The 24,739-nt window shown below is 44.4% G+C and overlaps 1 protein-coding gene across 3 annotated transcripts in view; it reads left to right on the top strand.

Annotated features, from left to right (window-relative positions):
• epha4l (eph receptor A4, like) overlaps nt 1-22,288 on the top strand; it is a 58,040-nt gene extending 35,752 nt beyond the window's left edge. For 2 of the 3 annotated variants that reach the window (XM_030743699.1, XM_030743701.1), the window contains 13 exons: nt 701-1,036; nt 6,200-6,324; nt 6,427-6,586; nt 8,289-8,400; nt 10,782-10,840; nt 11,322-11,435; nt 11,977-12,162; nt 15,490-15,551; nt 16,305-16,514; nt 16,625-16,774; nt 17,154-17,350; nt 19,838-19,996; nt 21,287-22,288. In XM_030743699.1, the coding sequence (XP_030599559.1) occupies nt 701-1,036; nt 6,200-6,324; nt 6,427-6,586; nt 8,289-8,400; nt 10,782-10,840; nt 11,322-11,435; nt 11,977-12,162; nt 15,490-15,551; nt 16,305-16,514; nt 16,625-16,774; nt 17,154-17,350; nt 19,838-19,996; nt 21,287-21,401 (1,985 nt within the window). In that variant the 3' untranslated portion in view covers nt 21,402-22,288. The remainder of the gene's footprint in view (nt 1-700; nt 1,037-6,199; nt 6,325-6,426; nt 6,587-8,288; nt 8,401-10,781; nt 10,841-11,321; nt 11,436-11,976; nt 12,163-15,489; nt 15,552-16,304; nt 16,515-16,624; nt 16,775-17,153; nt 17,351-19,837; nt 19,997-21,286) is intronic. The other variant, XM_030743700.1, reaches the window with a different exon arrangement.
• Nucleotides 22,289-24,739: the final 2,451 nt, after the last annotated feature.

The following is a 24,739-nucleotide window of genomic DNA, read 5'->3' as shown; positions in this document are numbered from 1 at the left end:
TGCAATGTTTTAAATGATTCCCACTCATCTTTCTGCTTTACTGACAGTGGTATATTTTTTCAGTTTCTATCAACTTGTAATTACAGCCTGTTCTCTGACTATACTTATTTAAGTGAAAGCGCGCAGGTTAAGTTTCACATACTGTGCATTGTGTGTAACTTAAATCTATTGAGTTGATCTGACTTGTTAACCTAATGTAACCAATTAAATCACGTGTTACCAGCTGGCATAATATAATCAAGTTGTTCCAACACTTTTCTTTTTTCAGTGTAGTGAACATAAATGGATGGATTGTGAACCACCAATCACCACAGCTTCACGTGGCTTATTAGCATAAGCAACATGAGCACACAGCTAATTAGCTTATAATTTATTACATTACTGAAGCTATTTCTGAACCTACAGATTGCTGTTTAAATCACTGCAAAAATATGTTCTGAATAAAAACTGTCTAAACAGAAGTTTAATTAAACTGTGTATTTCACCACGAAGCAAGGCTAACATATGAGTAGCTAACAGCTTAAAAGTTGTAAGATGGAATCATGATATGAAAATGTAGCTGCTTCTATTATGGATTTGCTCTCAGTTTCAGGCACATTACATCCAGCAGTAACCACAAGTAAACATTACTGTAACTCTGTACTTTCTTAGCATTTGGCATGCTGTTTTTTTACACCAGCTCTCTCCTGTCCCTCTGCAGGCCCTCCATCGGCGCCTGTGCATCTCATCTCCAATGTGAACGAGACCTCTGTAAACCTGGAGTGGAGCCCACCCCGGAGCTCTGGGGGTCGCCAGGACTTGACATACAATGTTGTGTGTAAACGCTGCGGTTCTGACGGGCGGCGCTGTCAACCGTGCGGTAACGGAATCCACTTCAGCCCCCAGCAGCTGAGCCTTAAAGGAACCAGGGTGTCCATCAACGAGCTGCAGGCCCACACCAACTACACCTTCGAGGTGTGGGCGGTGAACGGAGTCTCACCTCAGAGCCCAGGACCTGAGCAGGCCACGTCAGTGACAGTCACCACCAACCAGGCCGGTAAGATGACTGGAGATGATTCAAGTGATTCTAACAACCACGCAGTCATTAAAGGACTGCTTAATCACTTATTAACATATATTCCTCATGTTGGCTTACTTTAGTTCAGGGGGGGTCTTTGGTTTTCTCCCAATTTCTCACAGATCACAAAACCCAGACTAGTTTGTTGACTGTGTGAGCGTGTATGTTACCAAAGAGTAATTGTATGTGCTGGCTGAATGCTTGAAGTACTTTTTTTGGGGGGCAATCTGCATGTGAAAACATGTTTATTAAAGTTGTGAATAATTTGGGGGAAGGCTGGGTGATTACTGAGGAGGATGATGATGGATTCTCAGTAGAGGAAAATAATTTTCTGCAATATTTCACTGGAGTTTTGCATAATTAGGCACGAGAAGCCTAGGCTGACGATGGGGGCACCGTGCTATATTTAGCACCCAAGCTAATGAATTAGATGAGTTGTATTGATCTGTGGAGGATTCATTTCAAATGTTGCTAGATTATGTGTGTCTGTGCATGTGTGTATAATTGTTGTCGCAGAATACAACCATAGCCTCCCCTTCAGAGCAGAAGAGCCCTCTAGCCAAAGGCTGCGTTCAAAGCCTCCTGTTGTTTTGTCATTTGGCCATTTTGTGACCAGTTGTTGCGCAAATGGATTTTATGACCCTGGTCCTTTCTCTTCATCCTTCCCTTCTATCCTCCACTTATAGACGATCATTACCTTGGTCTGCTTTACTGCGCTACTCTTGGGTGGCAAGCTAAGTGCCTTTTTGTGTCTTCTTTTATCCCTAATTTCCATCGCTGGGAAAAGCGAATATCTTGAATAGGGCTTGGACTGGCAATTTAAGGACACAGTGGCTTGATTTATCAGCCGGGGTCAGGAAGATAGAGATGAATGGATGTGCTGCCTGTGGGAGAGCTGCGAGTACTGCCAGAAAGGCCTGTGTGGGGGCCGTAATGCAGCACACCCCGGAGTCCAGGCTGAAGGCTCATAATAGCATGTCAGCCTGACCATACTGATGCACAGTTGTGCAAAAAAAAAAAAAAAGTGCATATTTTTCAGACACAGATTCTTACAAAAATGCAATAAGACACGCACATGTACACACACGCGCACATACTGCAAAGGCCCCCTGAGGCTGCTCGAGGCTAATCTGCTGACTTGAAGTTGTAAGATATAGATGATGTTGCCTTTGGCTCGTCACTGGTGCATGTTTCACAAATGTTCGCCAGGATTAGTTATATGAAGCTGCAGCTGGAAGCTCTATTAGAGCGAGCGCGCGTGTGTATCTGCACATGTGCAGCACTGACTGCATGCGTGGCCAGAAGCAAGAAAACGTGTTGCAGAGATGCTTGTATGCATGGAGATGATCTACATTTGCCTCTCAAACAATGTCCTCTGTGTGTCTGCGTGCACGTGCGTGTGTCTCTCACAATTTGTGTGTGTGCGTGTTAAAGAGAATAGCTCCAGACTGATTGGATTTCTTCCTGCTAATGCTCGGTAGGGGCTTTAGAAGCTCTGGTTTCAGCCGCTGGTAATCCAGCCAGTCATCTGTGGCTGTCCCTCTCTCTGTATCGCCTCCCCTCATCCAGACACCGAGGATTACACATTTATTATGATAGATTTATTAGGATTTATAAGTGCTGTGGAAAAGACACCCCCGCCACCTCCCGTCCCATAAAAGTTCAAATTTCGGCTAGGGAGGAAGAAGTGAGGTAGGCAGGTTGGAAAGGATTGAGATTCTTTTTTTTTTTTTTTTTTTTTTGGCGTGACAGGAAAATGTAGGAAGGGGCAGTGGAGAAAAATTAATGCCAGCAGATAGAAATGAGCAGTGCTGTTGAATGCATGCGCATGCATCTGAGACCAGGCATGTAGTTATGTGTGTACAAGAAGGTCAGATTCCATGTGTCGCCACGAACAATTCCACTGTCGTAAATCAGCCGGGGTGTAACCCTTTCACCCGGACTGCACGAAGCTGGAAACAGGGCTGTGTGTGTGTGTGTGTGGGTGGGGGGGTCCAAGCTTTGAAATGACCCCTGGCTGTAAATGGATGTTTTCTTCCCCTTTCATGAGCTCTGTGTGTGTGTGTGTGTGTGTGTGTGTGTGTGTGTGTGTGTGTGTGTGTGTGTGGTGGTGGTGGTGGTGGTGGTGGTGGTGGGGCTTCATACTTCAGGTGGCTAAAAGTGAATTTGTGCATAAGGATTTTGTGTGTGTGTGTGTGGGCACTTCCATCAGCGCATGTGTGTGTTTCCATCACTCTGGCTAAAAAGGGCCCATGTGGAAATGTGTTCTCGGAGGTGGAGGCAGACTCTAGATAGGTGGAAGGGGGTGAGCGGGGAATCTTGTAAGCAGGAGCCATTTTCTCGAACACCCTGAAAAACGGCTCCCTCCTCGACTATTTTTCCTTGGCGGCGGCAAAAAAAAAATGAGTGACTCAAATCTGGCAACCAGGCTCCAATCTGGCAACCACATGTGCAGCCCCCCCCCTGGCCCCTGTCTGTTTTAATGTCAAACTGTAATCGGCCGCATATTCGCCCAAATGCTCCACCACAGATGCTCTTCGCTGCACAAATGCTTTGTGATGAACACGCTCGCAAAGACAAATTCGCTCGCTCAACGAGCTGAAAAAAAAAAAAAAAAAAAAATGCGGCACCACCTCCACTGTTGTGCTGGGAAGGTTATTTTTCAAACCAAACCCTGAACTCTGTGTGCCTCTGCCAGGTTTTTACCTATTATAATTTATGCATGGGTGCAGTGATTGAGTTTTTTGCTGTCTGAGCTGTGTGAGATAATGGGGCTAGGTGTATGTTTTTCTATGTGAATTTCTATCTTTCTGTTTGTATAATGAGTTCCTTTGTGTTGCCAGGATGTGTGTGTGTGTGTGTGTGTGTGTGTGTGTGTGTGTGTGTGTGTGTGTGTGTGTGTGTGTGTGTGTTGCAGGTTGTAAAGGAGTTTTTTTTTTTTTCTGAGAGAGCACAATTCTGAAATAAGATCTGAATATTCATTGCGTCTAACACTTATTATTCCACCGGCATGTTTAGCCCACGCGTTCAGGGGGGGTGGTAATAAATTACAGATCTGCCCCACATATTTAAATTCATCTACAGAGGTGGCAGCGAGTCTAGTGTGGCCTGTCTCGGGTGAATGTTTCTCAGTTTAGGATCTCAAGTTTAGCTGTGCACAATTTGTTCACATTTTTTTTTTATTTTACCAATTTAAAAAAAAAAAAAGACCTTAATGGATCACTTCTTTTGTGTCTGAGCTGCCTGGTCATGTCCATTAGAAGGTATCTGTCATCTTTATCCTCACATTAGTCAAGGGAAAAATAAAAATGCAACAGGAGCAGCAGAACGCGATTAAATCGCCATATCTGTCATCTTCGCAGGGGAAGATGGATATGTGGATTACCTCTGGGGAATGAAGGCCTGTGACCCTTCAGGGGTTTTCCTTTCGGAGTCGGAGCATCCTCAGTCGGCCCCAGGAGGGCCTTCAAATTGGCTCTTGCTGCCGGCTAAGATTGATCGGAGGATACAAATGGCCGCCATGTAATTGTTTAACGGAGACGCAACACATTAGGCCAACAGGATGACACAACCTTGGGTTAATCTATTTACTAAGAGATGTCTGCAATCCCATCCCTCTCCATCTCAGTTGACCCCCACCAGCCGCAAGCCCCCCCCCCCCCCCCCCCCCCTCCTGCCTCTTCTTCACCCCGTTGAAACTCAATCCCTGGCTGGTGCTTGAATTCCAGGCCCGTTTGAACTCAATCCCCAGCTAAAAGCAGGGTTTTGTTAGCATTAGCTTGAGGGCTAGGCTCCCTGGAGCCCCCAGTCAAAGTGATGAGAATGTATATAATGTCATAGATAATCCAATCATAATCGGTGGACTGTGAACCCCTCATTAATCATCCCCACTGTAATTTTTTAAAAGGCAGATGGTCTGGAACGAGTAAGGTTACAGTAATCAGCGAGGGGCAGAGGTCAAAGATCGGTTCCTCGCGGAGTCGTAAGAGCAGATGCCATAAAGAACGGTTACCTGGGCGTTAGTGGGAGTGTTTTTCTCTGTTGTGTTTCGTTCTGGCTCTGTGAGTGAGGTTGTTGGGAGTATCAGTGTTTTTAACCCTCTGTGCCCTTTATCCTAACCCTAACCCTGTGCTATCAGAATATGTGATTTTTGGCTTTTGTAATTTGTTATTTCAAATCTGAGCAATCAGGAGACAAAGAAAAAAAAAAAAGAAATCAAACATTTTAACTGGCATATATCAAAAAGTATTTGCATTTTACCAGAAAATAACATTTCTTTGTTTCTCTCTACTTTTCTTGATTGTTTATTTCTCTCTAGTTTACAGTAACTTCACTGATGGTACAGCCATTCTTTTTTTGTCTGGGCTTGTATGTTTATCTATGTACCTTTTATTCTATCAGCTTATGACTCCACTGCCATATCTCCTAAAACTCAGTCCTTACATGAGTTTTTCCTCTGTTTACAACTCTATCTCTCCTGCACCTATGGATTTCTCTTTGTAAAGTCGAGAGTGTGTATGACCCAATTTACGTGTTGTCACACTCCCTGGAGATAGAGGTTTGATTTGTGCAGCGGCGACACACTGGTGGGAGGGGGCGAGTGTAAGCCATTATCTGTGCTTTAACCTTCACGTGTTAAAGGCGTCTGAACACAGATAGCGCGGCTGCTTGAAATATGGCCTCATTATCAGCCGCCGCAGAAAAGGCTTTGAGATAAGATCGCTCTCTGGAGCTTTAATGAAAACCAATTGATTTACTCTCTTAAAGACAAAAAAAAAAAAAATGCAAAGGTGTTGGGCTCATTTCATTTTATTCATATACGTGTGCGATGCTAGTGCCAGGGGAGAGCTTGTATCAGTTGGCAACATTTAGCTCGCGCTCGTTCTGTCAGATCAGCTGTGTGGCCGCACAGTTTCGTAACACTCCTGATTTGGAACGTAAGCCGAGTTCAAAGACAAATGGAAGTGATTGCCTTGTGGCTTGTTTGACTTTCTCAGCAGGAGCAGAGAGTGTGGGATTTAGGAAAGCAGCACAGAACAGACCCATTGTCTCCAAGGGTGAAAACAACATGGACGACTTGGAGAAAGGAGCCGACTAAACTTTTTTTCCCTTCTTTCCTTCTTTCTTTGATCATCTCACCAGCTCCCTCTCCAGTGACTTCCATCCAGGCCAAGGATATCACAAGACACACCATCTCACTGGCCTGGCAGCCACCAGAAAAAGCCAACGGAGTCATCCTGGAGTATGAGGTCAAGTACTATGAGAAGGTGAGCGGTGCCGTGGGAGATTTAGCTTCTCTTGAACTGCAAAAGCAAAAGCAACCTTTGAATAAGTACTATTTGTTTTGTTTTTTTCTGTCCTCTGCTTAGGACCAGAATGAAAGAAGCTATCGCATCATAAAAACCTCATCAAGGAGCACCGACATCAAGGGCCTCACCCCCCTCACCTCCTATGTTTTCCATGTGCGGGCTCGCACAGCAGCCGGATATGGAGAATTCAGTGGCCCGTTTGAGTTCATGACCAACTCGGGTGAGTTAAGTCACGCCGCCTCTTCCCAGCTGAGCCTGGGGATGCGAGCGCACCGCAGAGCCAAAGAGGCTCCATGCCAGCTCTGCCGCGGCTGCTTCCGAAAAATCCTGCAACGATAGCATCTCCGGCGAGTTTGTCTCTCTCATTGGAGAGTCATTAATCGAAATATGCTGTCGTCTATAAAGGATAAAAGATATTGTCCTCTGGCACCTGACTGGCAACTCAAGTAGCTTCCATTATTTAAGTCTGAGTATCAGTCTCAGTAGGCGTGCCAGCTGATGTTTAAACTGCATGAAACTTTGAAGAATGTGCCCATTTGTGGTGTTTCTAGTTAGAAGCTGCTGATAGATACTAATTTGATGCTCGCCAGAACTCTTTAATTAAATCAGTTTAAAGCCAAAATAAATATATTCATTCCTCTGCCAGAGTCTAAGGCACAAAAACCCTGCACCGCAGCAACAGCGACTGTGTAGGTGGACTCTGATCACAATTTCAGATTGGCCTCCCAAACCCCACTAACCCACTAGTGGGTCACTTACTACAGTGATACAGAGTGCAGCCAAAACTTGTTCAGACCCCAAGAAGTTTATTTGAAATTCTAGTGGAGATCCCACTGGTTCCCAAGATTTCCATTTGATACTGAGTAGCAAAAAAAAAAAAAAGCCTTGGGACAAGCTGTTACAAAATAAATCAAATGCTGTAAGACAGAGTGGAATAACATGATCTTACAGCTCCTGTGAGGGGAAATTAATGGGGAAAACTGTGTGTCATGTAAATGGAAATCTGTTTTTTTCAGGAAGAACAAAACAAAACAATAAACCCTTCAGTCCATCCAGTGATTCCTAGAGCTTTAGATGCATTTTGGCCACGTACATGCATGTGTATATGCTTGCACAACAAAGGAGGTGCATCCAGGCTTTCCTAAATAAATTAAAGCTTAATCATACATACTCTGTAATAAGCTGCCTCTCCAGGCAGATCCTCATTGATCGGATACTACCTCCGTTGTCTTGAACTGCAGCTGGTGACGGTAGTCCTGGTTGTCCAGCTGCTGCAGCTTCTGTTTATGGTGGCCATTTTTGACTTGGCCTCCAAGTGCAAGGTGGTCTGTCCACCCAGGGGGTGAGCGACTCCTTAGAGAGAAGCTGAACGACATCAACCCCCTATAACAGCAATCTGACCACCCAGTAAGGAAGGCAGCGCTTTCGATTGAACATTCAAAATAAGAGTGGTCCATAGAAGAAAAATGGAAATTAGCTGAGTGGCCCCTAAGTAAAGTCTATGAGCGGTAAACACTCATAGACTTTACTCGCCATCACTCCAATAATAATATGTAATCTATCGAATCTAATCTCAGCTGTCTGCATTTTCTTAGTGTTCAGCTTTTGTCCAGGAAATATATTTTCACATAATGTTTCCTGTCAGCTATGACACAGAGGGTTACAGAGATCCACTAGAAGCCCAGGTGTCCCTTTTGTAATGCAGATAGAGACAGCAGCGCATGATAATGACACGGTCAAGCACACATCCTAATGGGTTATCATTGTCTCCCAATGAAGCATGCCAAACAGTGGACTTGATGATCAGAACTGTAAAATGGAGGGAGAGGGAACAAACAAAGGAAGGGAGGCAGGAGGGATATCAGTTACTCTGACTTTGCTTTTTTTTCTCTCTCCAACCCTTTCTCTTTTCTGTCCAATAGTCCCAGCTCCCATTATCGGCGACGGGGCCAACTCCACGGTGTTGCTGGTGTCAGTGGTGGGCAGCGTGGTCCTCCTCCTCATCCTCATCAGTGCTTTCGTCATCAGTCGACGGTGAGCTTCACCCCCAGCCCCCCACCCCGTCCTCCCACCTCTCTGTCCCTTCTGCTTTCTGTCTCTCTCTCTTGGCACATAGATGAGGGATGTCTTACTTAGTGCCAGGAAAAGTAGCTGTCAGGAAATGGAAGTCACTCAAAAGAACACACACAAACACACACGCACAGCCAGACAGCTAGCGCAACTCGCTCACGTCGGATGAGTGATGACTCGCCACACCGGAGACGTGATTGACAGCTCCGACAGCTGAAGAGATGCAATCAGCGACCCCTCGCTCCCTGTCCTCTGCCTCCATCCTGCTCCTCACATACTCCCCCACCCCACCCCCGTCCCTCTCCCACTATCTCTCAGCTAGTGGCTGTAATCCTGCCCGCTAGTTATTTTCTCCTGCTGCACCTTGCTGACCGCCGCGAAGAGAATGAGAGAGAGGGAGAGCGACAGGAGGGTGGACAATGAGATAAGCGGGAAAAGTAGGAGATAGAATACAGGGAGGGTGAGACAGAGAGGCATCAGGTGGATTTGCAGTGACCCAATCTCAGGGTGTTAACCAGCGAGCAGGACAAAGCACCGTCACACAGATGGGATTACATGCAGATGGGGCTGCCTCACCTCAGGGTGTTAACCACACACACACACACACACACTGTGTGTTTCTGTGTGTATGTGTTAGGGGTGCAAGTGCATATATCCTGTGGGGGGAAAAAAAAAAAAGGTTTGTATGTGTGATGTGGCAGTGGGGGAAGGGGGGGTGTTAATGGCTTGTGTTGATTCCTGAATCAACCAAATCACTGTTTGCATGTGTGTATTGGTGCTGTGAATGATAGGGAGTGAGGAGGGGGGGGGGGGGGGGGGGGGGTTGTTGATTGTGTGTGCGTTTCTGTGTGTGTGTGTGTGTGTGTGTGTGCTCTCTTTTCCATGTGATTGCCTCTCTCTGCAGCCAAGCAGGTGGTTGTCTCAGCCTTTTTTATATGCATGTGACGGCCACTGTCATTGTGCTGCTGCGTTCATCCTGTGATTGTGGGGAGGGACTGTAATCACGTAGCCGTTTACCATCATTACACAGCCGTAGAAGAGGACAATGTCTCGCACATCTGGTCATTTCCACCACTGACCCAACACGTCAATATAAGCACAGGTGTCAGGCAGCCAGAGGGATTCGCAGGGATTTAAGTGCATCTTCTCCAGAATTGATTTATAGCTTTTATACTCGTCTAGCTTCTCTTCTCCATGTTGTTGTTATATGCTCAGTGCCCTTCAGAAACCTTCAATACTGGCCGATATCTCAATTGACTTTGATACAAAAGTAAAACTATTATCGACAAACTCTGAACTAATACATAATTACATAATTTCTGTAAATTTTTACTGTTGCATTAACAACAGCATATTGGAGCTGGTATACAGTTTGTTTATTTAATCCATAAAAATGCATTGTATTTTAAAAAGTAATATAGTTTTTGTGTAAAACCACCTCAGAACTGTGTACACAATCTTAAAGGGTATCAGTATTTTTGCTATATATAATATTACAATTGTGAATGATCATGTTTAAACGTGGCCAAAATCTCAAATAACAAGGTCAGCAAATCTAAGGCATGTGTGTAATGTGAACCAAAAGCTCAGCTGTGGGTTCCTTTTTTTTTTTTTTTTTGCTTTTATTTTCCCCAGTCTTGTTTCGAGCTGTTGTCACCATGTCACCTCACGAGGATTTCTTTAGTCATCTTGAACCGTTTCTTTAATGGGAACATATGCTCATGTTAGCTCCATAGTTTTATTCTGAGAGCTGTGGATCTGGATTTGCCTGAAACATGGAGGCAGAGATAAGATTTATTTTTCCTGTTTGAGGAAGCCAGGTGAGCAGCAGCCAATCAAAGGAAATAGAAGAAAAAAAACAGAAACTAAAGTAGAATATTTTCAGAATAAACTGATAGGCTGCAGAGCCACTATGTAACAAGGATTGTTTTAAAACTGTGATTCATACAAAGGGACTTTAGTAGAGTCTCAGGATAAAAATGTGGAGCTGCCATGCTAATAGCTCAGCATTGGGAATACCTGAACATACTGGCTGGCAGGCTAACACCTAGCTAGCAGGCTAGTCCCCCCCCCCAAGCAAATGAGCAGTTTTCAAAAGCATTACAGAAGAGCAGGCAGCATAAACAGATCAACTTTATATATATATATATATATATGTATATATATATATATATATATATATATATATATATATATATATATATATATATATATATATATATATATATATATATATATATATATATATATATATATATATATGTATATATATGTATATATGTATGTTTGAAGCCTATGTGTGATTACATACTGTGACTGACTGTCCTGCCTTTTTTTGCCCCCAGAAGGAGTAAGTACAGTAAGGCCAAGCAGGACTCTGATGAAGAGAAGCACTTACATCAAGGTAACTCATAGTTAACACTCCACCTACAGACTCTATAATTGTAAAACATTAGCGCTGTCAGGTGTGCTCGTGTGCATCGTGTACTCTAAACCACAAATGAAGCCCATAAAATGGGAGGAAAAACAAACAGTTTTGAAGTTAATGTACTTGCAACCCAACATGCTCCAAACGCCTCATTATCAAGTCATCGGCATTGTTATTTGTGCACCACAAAAATTTCAAGTTAATGAGCTCCATCTTCATCGGAGTCAACAACAGTGACATGAAAAGCACTGGAGTCAGTGTGTGAAGTGAGGTATGGAGAGAAGAGAGGAGGAGGAGGACAGGATCCATAGAGGAAGGCAGTGTAGCCTGCAGCACGATGGAAATAAAGAACAGATGGAGAGTAGTAGCCGGAATGAATTAACCTTTGCTTTTTTTTTGCTGTTTTAACTTCCTTCCTTCTTTCTTTTCTTCCTTTTTTGCAATCTTCGTTTCCCAGGAGTGAGAATATATGTTGATCCCTTTACCTATGAAGACCCCAACCAAGCAGTCCGTGAGTTCGCCAAAGAGATCGACGCCTCCTGTATCAAGATTGAGAAAGTGATTGGTATTGGTGAGAAGTGTTTTTTTTTTCTCCACTCACACAATCCATTCTGTTAAAAGTGTACCTAGTGGAATAAAATTATATTTTGCATTTGTTTCATGCAAATGCTGTGCCTGCCAGGATACCTTTCTCTGTCATTCGCGGCCTCTTTGAGAATAAAACCCATTGTTTTTCCAGACAGTAACATGTAGTCTGGCTCTAGAGAGGTCAACAAGTTAAAAAAAAAATCAACAGCGGCTAAATATGTTGTCCATGCTATTCCTTGGGCCAGAGAAAAGTCATCCAATGACAAAATAATAAAGAGAAAGAATCAATATCCATTTCCCCCTCTCTCTGCTCCAGTGGGTGAAGGGAGGAGGGGGAGTAAAGGATTAGAGACCCTGATCAATGTTTAAAGTGGAGCCTTTCTAACCTACACACACACACAAACACACACAAACACAGGTACACACTCCTTCTTTTTGATTTGATTTATAGTCTGTGGCTCAGAGTGCTTGTGTATCAGTGCTCCACATTTTCAACAGTGTGTTCTTTTGTTTGTTTGTTTCAGGGGAGTTTGGAGAGGTCTGCAGTGGGCGCCTAAAGATGCCGGGCAAGAGGGAGATCTGCGTGGCCATAAAGACTCTGAAGGCTGGCTATACTGACAAACAGAGGAGGGACTTCCTGTCTGAAGCTAGCATCATGGGCCAGTTTGATCATCCCAATATCATTCACCTGGAGGGTGTGGTCACCAAATGTATGTCAAGCATGGAATTTGGGTTAATTTTACAGAGAGGTGTTTCAAATGAGGGACAGAAAGTGTTTTGAGGAGGTGAAATTGCTCCAGGAAATTGCAATAATGCTCAGCTCACATACATAATTACTATTATATTCTAAAGGGCAGTCATTTCTGCTGTCTCCCTCAAAAAATATAACAATAAATCATTACAAACTGCAGTTCAGGGTGACTTTGGAGAAAGGTGAGCATGGGGAAAAAACAGTTTTTACTCGCTAAAAATCTCCGTCTCTGTGCAAGTGTGCATCTTAATGCTTCTGTACACACATTACCCAGACATTTGCAATATTCTTGGATAAACGCTTGCATTTTTGAGCACTGCCCGGGCGTCCCATCCTGGCTATCCCCAGGTGGGTTTCTGTCCAGATGGAAGGGGTCCAGCACTGCTGGGGAGGGGGAGGCGGTTTTAGAGGTAGCTGGGCAGTTGGGAGGGAGGGGGTCTAATGGGTCCAGGAACAGGCCCTGTAGCACGGCACCAGACTCATTAATCATGGTGTCAGCTGTAAATGTGTTTGGGGTTAGGGAGTGATACCCTATCCCTCCTCTATCTGCTGCTGCATGGCCAGAAAACACCGGCCAAATCTCCCTTCTCCTGCCCTTGGCGCTCTCCGTTTCTCCCCCTCTTTTACACCTTCCCCTGATGTTATTTGTTCGGTTATAAGTATGTGTGTGGGTGTCTTGTCAGCACATGCTGACATCCGGTACCTTTGATTGCATGCATGTGTGCCTGAGTGTTACCATATAGTCTTGGCTGGGTTTGGATGAATGAAGTGCCTTAATGTGTCGTGATACAGCTCAACCCTATCTGTGCTAGATAAAACTGCCATTCTCACTGTTGTATACGCTGCTTTTACACACACACACTCACTCATATATATATCTATACACACAAACACTTGGCCCAGCCGGAGCTGAAAGTGAACAGCAGCACAGGCAGAATTGCTTATCACCTATCACACCTCACACCGTGGGGAATGACCTCTCAGACCTCACCGCGACGGAGCGAGAAAGACAGAGAAAAAAGGCGGACAGATGGAGGAAGGAAGAGAAACCACAGACAAGTGGCTGCCAGGGAAAGGTGCAAATAGAGATACCGGAGAGGAAAAGACAGGGAGACAGTTAGGAGCTGATGGATGAGAGGAAAGACAGAACGACAGAGAGAGAAAGCAGAGGGTGCTAGAACTACTGAACCGGAGGCTGGAAACAAAAAAGCGACAGGGAGAGATGAGGGAGAAGCAGATGAGCGACGCAGCAGCGACGAGAGCTGGCACGAAAGGATGGTGAGCCAAAGCAAGAAGGGCGTCCGATAACTCCCACTCCACCTCCTTCCACTCTTACTTTTGAGAGCTTGACACAAGGTTTGGGCAAATTAGTCCTTCACACTTGAGTGTGTCAGTGGAATCTATTAAAAATCCATTATTTGAATTGCACCCCACTCTCCATTACAATCAAGTTAAAAGGAATTCTCAATCTGGCCTCAGTTTGCTGGCATGTCCAACAGAGCCAATTAAGGCTTATTAATTATGGAGGAACTCCAAATAGGCACTAAAATACATAAATGTGCAAAAATCTCTCACTGAAGACTGTTGGCTGCAGTCCACCATCTTGAAGGCTATATTTTAATGTTTCTATCATGTTAGTGTGTAATTAAAATCCAGAATCCATTAAAGCTTGAAATCAGATGTGATATGCTTAATGGGTGATTTACATAAAGTAAGAGCATGCTAATTTAAAAAAAAAAAAAGGGTCTCCTTTTAAAAACCCAGATCTTTGTTCGCTGCAAACGCCCGGGCCTCCAGAGGACATTTGCTCAACGTTCCCCCAATATTGTCCCCCTGTTGCGTTTTTTTTCCCCCTCACCATCTCCCCGTTTTGTTGGCAGGTGATAATCGGCCCACTGGTGGGGTCCTTGGCCAGAGTTCATTGCCAAAGGCGGCAGGGCGTATTCAGTAAACAAGGAATTAGCATGCAAATGGACTGGAAGGAAGAGGGCGGGGCTGGGAAGGCGAGAGTTTAAGGTCGCAGGTCAGACGCTCCTCAGACTTGATTGCAGAGCTGTCAATCACTGGCGGCCCTGGGGCAGAGGCACGCAACAAAGGGAACAAAGATGGCTGAAAAAAGAAGGCCCCCGCTCTCCCCCAACTTTAGCTGCACTTCCTCTTTTTAGGGCATCGCCGGAGTGCCCCGTAATTAATGGCGTGCCAATCACGCGGCGGGTAAGGCGGTGACTGACGGCCTCTTGGCACGACCAGAGGCTTGCAGTAGAGTGGAGGAACTTCACCTTCTCAGCTGGCTGTCTGCAGCTCTCGGCATTCTGCTGGAGCACACGAGAGGCTTCATACAACCTCCCCTCAAGGCAGAGGCTTTAAGTCAGCAGTTTTCTATAAAGCAATAAGCTTTTAAGTCCACGTTAACTGTGCCACTCGAGATGGAAAACAAAGAACAACGCTGTTCTAGGAGGAATGTGTGGCAGCACTTTTCAGCATGTGTTGTTGCCATGGCTGGTTAGGCACCGGCTTGCTGCCGTTTTGGGACAAAAACAAGTGGGCCGCCCTTCTTTTCCCTTTTTCATCTCTCTTCTCCTCTGCTGCTACCCCCCCCATCCCATCCTAAGAGACAAAGACAGACAGAGACTCACCAGGGAATGTCCACCCTCCCCGCCGCCTGCCCTGGCTCAGATAAAGACACAGACGCTCCCCCAAGAGAGACGGAGAGGGGACGACAGAGGGATGGGGTGGAAAAGGCCAGAGAGGAGTGGCGGGGTTCGGGGAGGAAAAGCGAGAGAGAGAGAATGAGCAGGGGAGGGGGGGAAAAGAGAGCAACAGAGATGAGCTAGCAGGAGAGTGACAGATGCGTCGAAAGTTGGCAGAGGAGAAAGAGGGCAAAGGGACAGTGAGTGACAGAAATAGCAAGTTAGAGGGATTCTGGGTGGGTGACTGTGATGAGACTTTGGATAATGCGCCCAGAGTCAGATCATATTTGCATAAACACAAGATGGTGTGTGTGTGTGTGTGTGTGTGTGTGTGGTGTTTTGTTTCAGTGGAGATGCCTTTGCATGTACAGGGAAAGAAGGGGGACGTCAGGGCAACCGTAACACTCAGCTAATTAAATCACTACGGGACGGAGATGGATGGCCTCACACACTCACTCACACACACACACACACACACGCATTTTCCCTCGAGAACTCCCTCAGCTGCGTTAAGCTGTGATGTGCATCGTTTACATCTATAATCATCTGCCTTTCATTCTCTCACTCTTATTCCCACTCTCTCTCTCTCTCTCTAGGTAAACCAGTGATGATTATCACAGAGTACATGGAAAATGGATCGCTGGATGCATTCCTGAGGGTCAGTCATGCGTTTCTGTCTGCGCACACGTGTGCATGTGTGTGTTTGCGCGCTAATTCTGATCCCATCTTATCTCTGTAATGTCATCCGCCAAAATTACAAGCGTGGATTCACAAACATTCGCACTAATCTTTGTCCTCCCCTTTATCGATTCGCTTTTCTTCTGACAAGGAGGATGGAACTTTGTGTTTCTCGGGTTCCCAGCACTACACGTCCACTACACATCTTAGTGATGCTTAGCAAGTTTATGCGGTACATAATCTTGCTGTGTTGCAAAAAAAAATAAAAATAAAAAATTAACCAGTTGCACAATACTAGTTAAAGGCAGATATTGAATGTGGTGAACTAGCATTTCTAAAGCACTTTTCTAATCCTACTGACTGCTCAAAACACTTGAGCACGTATCACATCAATGCCCACTTTAGAACCACCAATTAAAATTGGTGCACACACACGGAGAACATGCAAACATCACACAGAAAGCCAGGGTTCGAACCATAGTCCATATTGTACCTTGCTCTACGCTATGAGCAATTACTATATCCTACAAACTACTACTGTATTCTATAAATTATTACTATACTCTGCAAACTTTAACCTATTAATTGTTCTTGTGTGTCTTAAATTAGGTTTACAGTGTCAGGTTTACAAGTGCTCCTGTATTGACCTAACAGCAGTTATTGTCACTGTGTAGCGAATGAACGCATTCCAAAAAGATACAGTAAAGATGAACTTTTCACTTTTTCCCTGCAGAAGAATGACGGCCGCTTCACAGTCATCCAGCTAGTCGGCATCCTGCGCGGCATTGCTTCAGGCATGAAGTACCTGTCAGACATGAGCTACGTCCACCGTGACCTGGCCGCACGCAACATCCTGGTTAACAGCAACCTGGTGTGCAAGGTGTCCGACTTCGGCATGTCCCGAGTTCTGGAGGACGACCCCGAGGCTGCGTACACCACCAGGGTGAGTGTGAGTGTGCTTGTGTATTAGTGAGCATGTGTCCAGCTGAGTCAGTGGTCCGTCTGTCACCTTGCTTGTCGGCTTTCATTAATCAGCCCAACTTTCAATTACAGGGAGGGAAGATCCCCATCCGCTGGACGGCCCCGGAGGCCATCGCTTATAGGAAGTTCACCTCGGCCAGCGACGTGTGGAGCTACGGCATCGTCATGTGGGAGGTGATGTCATACGGCGAGCGGCCATACTGGGACATGAGTAACCAAGACGTAAGTCTGAATTAATGTAATCATATGCATGAATAATGCACAGGCTGAATTAGTGTGTGATATTGAGGCTGTGTAATGTCAAACAGTTTTATAAGAATGCTTCATCATTTTAACTTAGTTATACAATCAAATTACCTGCAGCAGTGATGAAACACCAGCAGTGTACTCCTCTTCCTTATGGCACAGTGAGCTCACATTTGTAGTTTCACTAATTATGAAAATGGAAAAAAAATATGCAAAATCAGTATCTTGTGTAGGTGCCTAAAGTACAGTAATTAAGAGCGAAGTTATAAAAATGGCAAAGTTATCAAACTACAGATTTTAGAACAATTCAGCTCAGGCACAAAGCATCTTACAGCCGCACTTATCTGCCATCCAGGTGATCAAGGCCATCGATGAGGGCTATCGGCTGCCCCCGCCCATGGACTGCCCCGTGGCCCTCCACCAACTCATGCTGGACTGCTGGCAGAGAGAGAGGGCCGACCGGCCAAAGTTTGGGCAGATAGTCAACATGCTGGACAAACTGATCCGCAACCCCAACACCCTGAAGAGGACTGGGGGAGAGACCACCGTCAGGTGAGAGGGAGGATAAAGACACAGGTGGTTTATGGATCAAGTGCAACGCTGAAAAGAGGAAGGCATATAAGTGCCTTTTATCCTTTGGGAAATTAGTTATGATAGGAAATATCATAATGTGATGGGCCGCTTTACATATGCAAACAGAACAGATTAGCAGGTCTGTGTTTCATAGTGTCTGTGCTCATCCTAAATTACACTAGATCAAATCAATACTTGGCACACAGTCTTTCGTGCTGGCTGTGTGTGTGTGTGTGTGTGTGTGTGTGTGTGTGTGAGAGAGAGAAAGGTGTCAGTTCTTTCCAGAAGATATTTCAGTCTTTGCAGTGAGCAGTTCTAATAGTTCTCACACAGAGCCTCTGGTGTAAACAGTATCAGTCCATGTGCATATAAGCAAAAATAATAATCATTTTAGAAATCACCCCCCCCCCCCCCCCCCAAATGAACAGAAATACGAGGCATCACAAAGTGATTAAAAGAGAAGTAAAATTATGTTTCCTTATTTAGACTTCTAAGACCTCTGATTGCATAATGGAAATAGATAATTAATAATCAGTTCACTGCTTCATGCCTGTTAAGATAAGATCGCTTTGGCAGCTGTGGATAAGGTAATGTATATTATCAGGGAATATGACAATTATAAGTTTATTACACTTAATTTAGAACTAATTAGCAAACGTGTTGCAGGGATGTCCCATTAAATTTAATCACAGCTGCAAATGTGTTACTCACATTAACTGCTACATTTGCAAAGTAAAGCAAAGTGTACTATGCGCATAACATCAATATTATTTGGGTAGTGCAATGGATTATTTTGAAGTTAACCTCCGTATTTGGTGAGGTTGAATCAGCACGGTGACTCGTCTTCTGTTATGGCTGTGTGATGGGCCGCGGGTCGAGCTGCCGGTTGAAGATGCAGAGAGATATCTGGCGAGTGGGTCTGAGGCAACATGTGAAGCTCTGCGTGAGAGCAGACTCTGAGAATGAGATGAAACATAAATGTTCACCTGTCCTCCTCCTTCATATCAAGTTCACCTTTCATATTTTATACTTTTCATCCGCATCTCCTCAACAGTTGTGTATGAGAGCATGAAAATTTCCATAACACATAGTATTTGATTGGTCACACCAACACACACACACACACACATGCACACACAGAGCATCCTACTCTCTCACCGGTATTTACATTCACCATTAAACATTATCTGCCAGCACCGTGCGGCTCTTCGCAACACAAACAACCTCCATAATGGATTTCTCTGCAAACTAGCTTTAATGGTGCTTCACACTCAGGAATGTAGGCGCTCTAACGGGGAGGGGGGAGGAATTACAATGTTACACCGAGTTAAAAACAAACACGACCCTACATCGCCGACACCATTACTCTTGAGCGGCTAAATGTGTTAAGAATGACCTTTGTGTGTTTACAGACTCGACGCAGGCCAGCGGGAGTCTGTTTGAGTTTAACGAGTGTGTGAGCGCACGCGAGTGGGTTGTGTGATTACGCAGACGCACACCTACAGGACACAGCGAGAGCGAGAGTGGAGTCTGTGTAGAGTAATTAGCAGAGCTGAATCCTATAAATTAAATGCACTCCACAGTAGCAAAAAGGAGAGACAGAGAGAGAGAGAAAGTGTTTTTGGGAAGGTATCCTTGCACATAATCTTTTCCACCTACTTAGTAGTGATGACTTAATAAAGAGTCTAACATCCTGTTCTCACAGCTCAGCTCGACATCCTTTTTAAAAAGGAGAGACCGATAAAGAGCGACTGAGAGCAGAAGAGTCACCAGAGCGGGACGAGCCTGACTCAGACTCACCGGCCCCGTGTAAATGTTTCACGGCTGCTGCAGTAGAAACGGCAGCGAAAAAAAGAGGGAGAGAAAAATGCTGATGAATATCTGAATGTGAAGAGGGACTCCAGCACGCTGTAAAATTCACCGACGTGTGCCCAGGTTGTGTGTTTTCCGTGAAATAAGGATTAACTAACTGTATCGGTCACACCGAGGGGGAACTGTGTTTGACTTGGCTCAGTTTTGGGTGCAACCAACACAACAGGGACACAAAAAAAAAGAACCTGTGAAGCTGACACATTTGCTGATTCAATCAAGGAGGACAAGCTAGAGAGAAATGTAGCTTAGTGCTTTTTACAGCTTGTGGGTAGCTCTCTGTCATCGCACAAGGTGTAATTGTCACACGTTTTTGACACTACGGCACAGAAGCATAGTTAAGAATGAGGGAACTAATTCCCGCAGTGCGTGCCGCTGCTTCAGCTGAGGTGAATCAGAGGTATTCAAAGATGCAGATGATTATGTTCCAGGTCAAAAGCATCTAAATGTGACTTTTATTGTCCACGTGCAAACAGTTGCATACATCATGGCTTTGGCTATGAGTTGGATTGAAGTGCAGCAGCTTCAAACACACCAAGAAGTTTAATTTAATGGAAAAAAATAAATAAAACTCTTCACTTTCTCCACCCATTTCAGGCCCGCCACCACCCTACTTGAGCCAGGGAGCCCCGAGGTGTCCGCGGCTGTGGGCACAGTGGAGGACTGGCTGCAGGCCATCGGCATGGAGAGATACTGTGACAACTTCACAGCTGCCGGCTACACAACTCCAGAGGCAGTGGTCCACATGACACAAGAGTGAGTGAGCAAGGGAGAAGGGGGACACTTAAATCAAAAACTAAAAGAAGTACCTAGCATCATGGCGAAATAGGAAACTTTTTTTTTTAAAGTAGGTCAATCCATGAATGCTTTTGTTACTTTATTGATAACTTCACACTCATGCTATTCAGTTTATAATAGGCCTACTTCAAAACATCTAATAATAGGTAAACACAGCTGTTTGCTAAGAGGGTGCTGCACCAAAACACCTCCTTGTGATTGCTTTGGTCGCTCTTAGTTTGCATGGAAGGCGGTGACTCTAACCACAGAGCGGTAGAGAAACTTGAAAAAGTCTGATGCAAACCGGAAACACAGGAAGTTGATCCAGAAAGTGCTACTTTGAAAGCACACAGTGTCTCTTTCCGGTTTGCGTTGGACTGTTCCGAGTTTCACAAGCGCTTAGCGAGTAGTTGGTGAGTGTTTGCAGACAAGTCGGCATCTTCCATGCAAACCATCAGTGACTGTGGCAATCTGTTTGCAACCGAAGCAATCACGAGGAGGTTTTTGGGGCTGAACCGTGAACCTATTTGTGACCAATATCAGCTAGCAACACCAACAACCTTCTGCAACCACTTGCCAGCCGGTCAGGGCAAACACATTTTTCCTTAGCAACAGGTGGTTACCAGGGGTCACTGACAGGTCACTGGACCTGCGTGACCGGAGCTTAGCAATCAGTTTCACAGACTGCCAGCAACCTGCAGCAACCACTTACAACCGGACAGGGAATACCGGTGGTTGCCAACTGGTCTCCAGGTCTGTGTGACTGGGTTTTTAAGTAGCAGACAGGATTAGTAACGCCTGTGTTTACCTAATATTTTATATACTTTAAAAAGATCATTTTTGAACACGTTAATGTGAAATCTATAATTTTCTGATGAAACAGAGTTAAACCTTTTTAAAGAGAGATGAATTACCACTTTGGTACCACTTTCATAAATATAAAACTCTATTGGCAGATGAGCCAGCTGAGCATAAGATGTGGAAACGCAGGAAAACTGCTTCATTTGATCCCCTTAGTATTCTGTGACATACTTAGCAAGGAATACATGAGTTAAATTTGTCACTTCTTCATAATATCCTCATTTTTCTTCTGCTAAGATTACATGATTAGAGTTGCCGTCTTGGCGAGTGAAATTCCTCATACAGCCGTTAAATGGTCAGGCCAGTTTCCACTGGAAGGCTGTAAAATTCATCATGTGGATCAGGCCTCCGTGTGTTTGTTATTGTTGTCCTCGGTCCTAAAAGGCCTCTTTTCCCCATCCTTTTCAGGGACATGGCACGCATAGGCATCTCCTCCGCAGCGCACCAGAACAAGATCCTGACCAGCGTCCAGGGAATGCTGTCCCAAATGCAACAGATTCAAGGCAGAATGGTTCCCGTCTGAGAGATTAAAACAAAGAAAAAGGAAGCAAAGTGACTTTTGTTTCTTATGAAAAAAAAAAAAATCATAAATAACAAAAAAGATTAAATATAAAAAAAAAGAGACAAATCAACTATGAAGAAATAGTTTACCTCATCCATGCACTTTAAATTGGATCTAAAAGAAAAGAAGACATTGATGAAGAAGAAAAAAAGTGTTGAAAATGGCACCTTTTTTTTCAAAAATCATACCTTTACCTTGCCCTTTTAGTTGTTTTGGAGAATGGGACACTTCTGTCTGCAGCATTTATGGATAGGTGGAGGGACGGCTGGAAAAGTGCTTCCGAGAGGCCAATCTGGAGTGCCTTTAATGGTCTGGAATGAAAAGTGAGGGAGGGACGGAGGGGGGGGGGTTGGAATCCTACCTTTTCGTCCTCCTTTTGCAGAGAGTGTTGTTTCTGGAACTTTCTCTCTGGAATAACCCGCAGAGCAGATTTTTTTTGCTTTTCTGTGACTGTGTTTATTGTATATGAATTGTTTCTGTGGGACTCAGAGGCTGCCCCGGCCACCATTGTTCTCTCTCTCAGCTGGAACAGTTTGATATCTTCCAGGCAAAATGGACAGTCCTGACCGTCAGATATAAACAGGGAATCTCCGACAGGTTTGGGATTGGATTCTTGGGGGGAGGGGGGGCGCTTATCTTAAGAAGCTATTTGCGTTTTTTTTTTTTTTTGTGCTATGTTCTGGCCTTGTTTTTTTTTCCCAGAACGCTGTAATATGTTGCCCTCAGGACATTTCTGAGAATGTCTTTGATCTTCCAGAGGAGCTTTCCCACTCCCCTGTCTTCCCAAAAAAACAACAACAAAAAAAAAACAAACAAAAAAAAAAAAAAAAGCCCTCCTACACCTTCGATAAACACATAGTTTGGATTCTCCCATCCATCTCCCTATGTGAATCGAAGCTCCAACCCCCCCATCACTACTGCAGGACCAACCAACTCTTCCACGCCACATTTGACGGACACCTGTTTGGACCAGATGATTTGGCTTTATAAACAGAATGCAAGATGAAGGAATTTACCAAGATGCAATTGGACACGTTGCATCGGGGATGCAAAAGGAGCCATCAGCATCAGCGTCAGAAAATAAATTAAAAAAAAATTTAAAAATACGCGGAGGATTATTCAAACCGTCATCAAGGTGAGTGTTACCAAGACTAAGCAAAGAAACAACTCTATGACAGAAAAAATATACAGACATTGGATTGAACCTCCCTTTATTATTGAAGTGTGCTTCTAATATAAACACAGAGTGCCTATAAGAGTCATTAAACCCCCCCCATCACTGGCCCCTCGGCTCTAAAAGCTGTGTTAATTAACAAGCAGGTTGCGCCACCTCAGGCAGCCAGAGCAGATCAATAGCCACTGGTCTGTGATCAGTCTGCGGGCCTGATGCCTCTGGCATATTAATGAGAAAAATTTATCAGCGGCTGACTCCCACTGAGCCTAACGGAGCCCAGCAGAGCTCCGAGGCACTTTCCAAGAATGAAGAGAAGGTGCTCATGGGTGTTAACTTCCTTCTGAGCTCACACACCAGCACGTTGTCATGGTACCAGAGGGTCTTAACGCAGGGTCTTAATTAATTTTGGCATATCAGATACTACATACTGTTCTCTCGTGTTGGCTAACCCCTGGCCAGATTTATTTGACTTTTTTCAAATAATTTGAAGATCGTAATTTATGCAGAAAAACGAACACTTGCCCACAAGATCATAAAGCGAGGGTTAAGCTTACGCAGCAAATTCAAGCCTTTCCTCCCCTCACATAAGAAGTTTAACTTGTGCAATGCTGATTTACTGGACACAGATACCAGTCAGGTACAGGGGAACTAGCTCATACTAATACGGTGTAAAGCATATGGATATCAAGTCGCTCATCCTCATCGGCAACAGATAAACTAGTCAAATGTAATTATTGATAATTTATTTATGTACAGTTAACTGTTGGTTCTAAGATGTTGTGGTGATTACAAAGATGTTAAACTGCTGTGTTGTTCTGTGATGGGAAGTTTTAGACAAGAAGGTGGAAAGTTAGAGAGATGACAACTGTGCAGCCTGGATCTAGATTCTGAATGTTTGCATGTAGGGTGTGTCAGTATAAAGTGGCATATAGCTGGAGTATAGTGGAGTAAAGAGTACCCACTTTCTGAAAAAGATCTTAACCTGGAAAAAAGACAAATGCTACACTTTCCTGTGGCATTTAAAATACGTTTTAAGTGTTATTTCCACTCAGTGGGCATGCAATATATTAATAGAGAATGGGTAGTCTCAGTAGTTAGACACAGAAAAGATCCGTGGTTGGAGACTGGGAGGAGACACGAATCCCAGGGAGGGTTGCATCAGGAATCTAATGCAACCCTCCCCATCTGATTCATCTGCTGTGGCGACCCCTTGCAAATAAGGGAGTAGCTGAAAGAAGCTTTAAATCAACTATCAATGGTTACCAGGAACCTTCCAACAACTCTGCAATAAAAAGCAGAGGGTTTGAATATTTGGTTGTCATCAAATTTCATCTGCAGTTAATCTTTGAATTTTTGTCTTTACAGTTGTGATGAATTCTGTTAGAAAAGTGGCTGCAATTACAATGCTTTAGTCTGAACACAAAAATCATATATGACATTTTGAACTAGCTTGAAGTTGATTGGTCAGATGAATAATCAGCTGTTTAGTTTAGCTCTACACTTAAACTGTATTTTGTTACACTGGGAGCTGTTTCAAATTATTACTCGATGTGTATTTTTTTTGTTATTAAATCACGTACAAAAAGATGTACACAAAATCTTTTTTTTTGAAATCTTTTTGGCCCTGTAACAAAGCCTGTTAAATGATAAATAACTTGTTGCCCAGCAAATGCTGAGACCTTCACCAAGGATTAATACCAGCCTGCAAACAGTCCGGGTGTGTTAGCATTCACTGTACGGCTATTGTTGAGCTTTTGATGTGCGCCAATAGGTCGAGAGCATGTTTCAAATATTATGTACAGAGAACAGCATGTGGCACACAGAAGTTTATACACGTCTTGCCTCGAAATCCATATTTTGCCCCCCTCAGGCCAGCAGCTCGCAAACCCCGGACCCTCTGGCTTTGGCGCTCGGTTTTGTTTAGCAGATGAGTCGAATGTTCCATCGAGCCGGAGCCGGAGAGCAGCGTTGTTGGTCAGAACTGGATGCCAAGCAGAAATTGTTTATGTTCTAAACCACCATGACTGATGCAGCCTCTCATTCCCCCTCCTCTTTTTTTTTTTTTTTTCTTCTCCCCAGCTGCTGCCGTCCATCATAAACAGGATCCCGGCCTTGCTCGCTCGCC

This window comes from Archocentrus centrarchus, chromosome 13 (assembly GCF_007364275.1).
Source record: "Archocentrus centrarchus isolate MPI-CPG fArcCen1 chromosome 13, fArcCen1, whole genome shotgun sequence".
In the NCBI taxonomy this organism is placed as follows: Eukaryota; Metazoa; Chordata; class Actinopteri; order Cichliformes; family Cichlidae; genus Archocentrus; species Archocentrus centrarchus.
The sequence above is the reverse complement of the archived record's forward strand: the minus strand, read 5'-3'. Positions and strand labels throughout refer to the sequence as shown.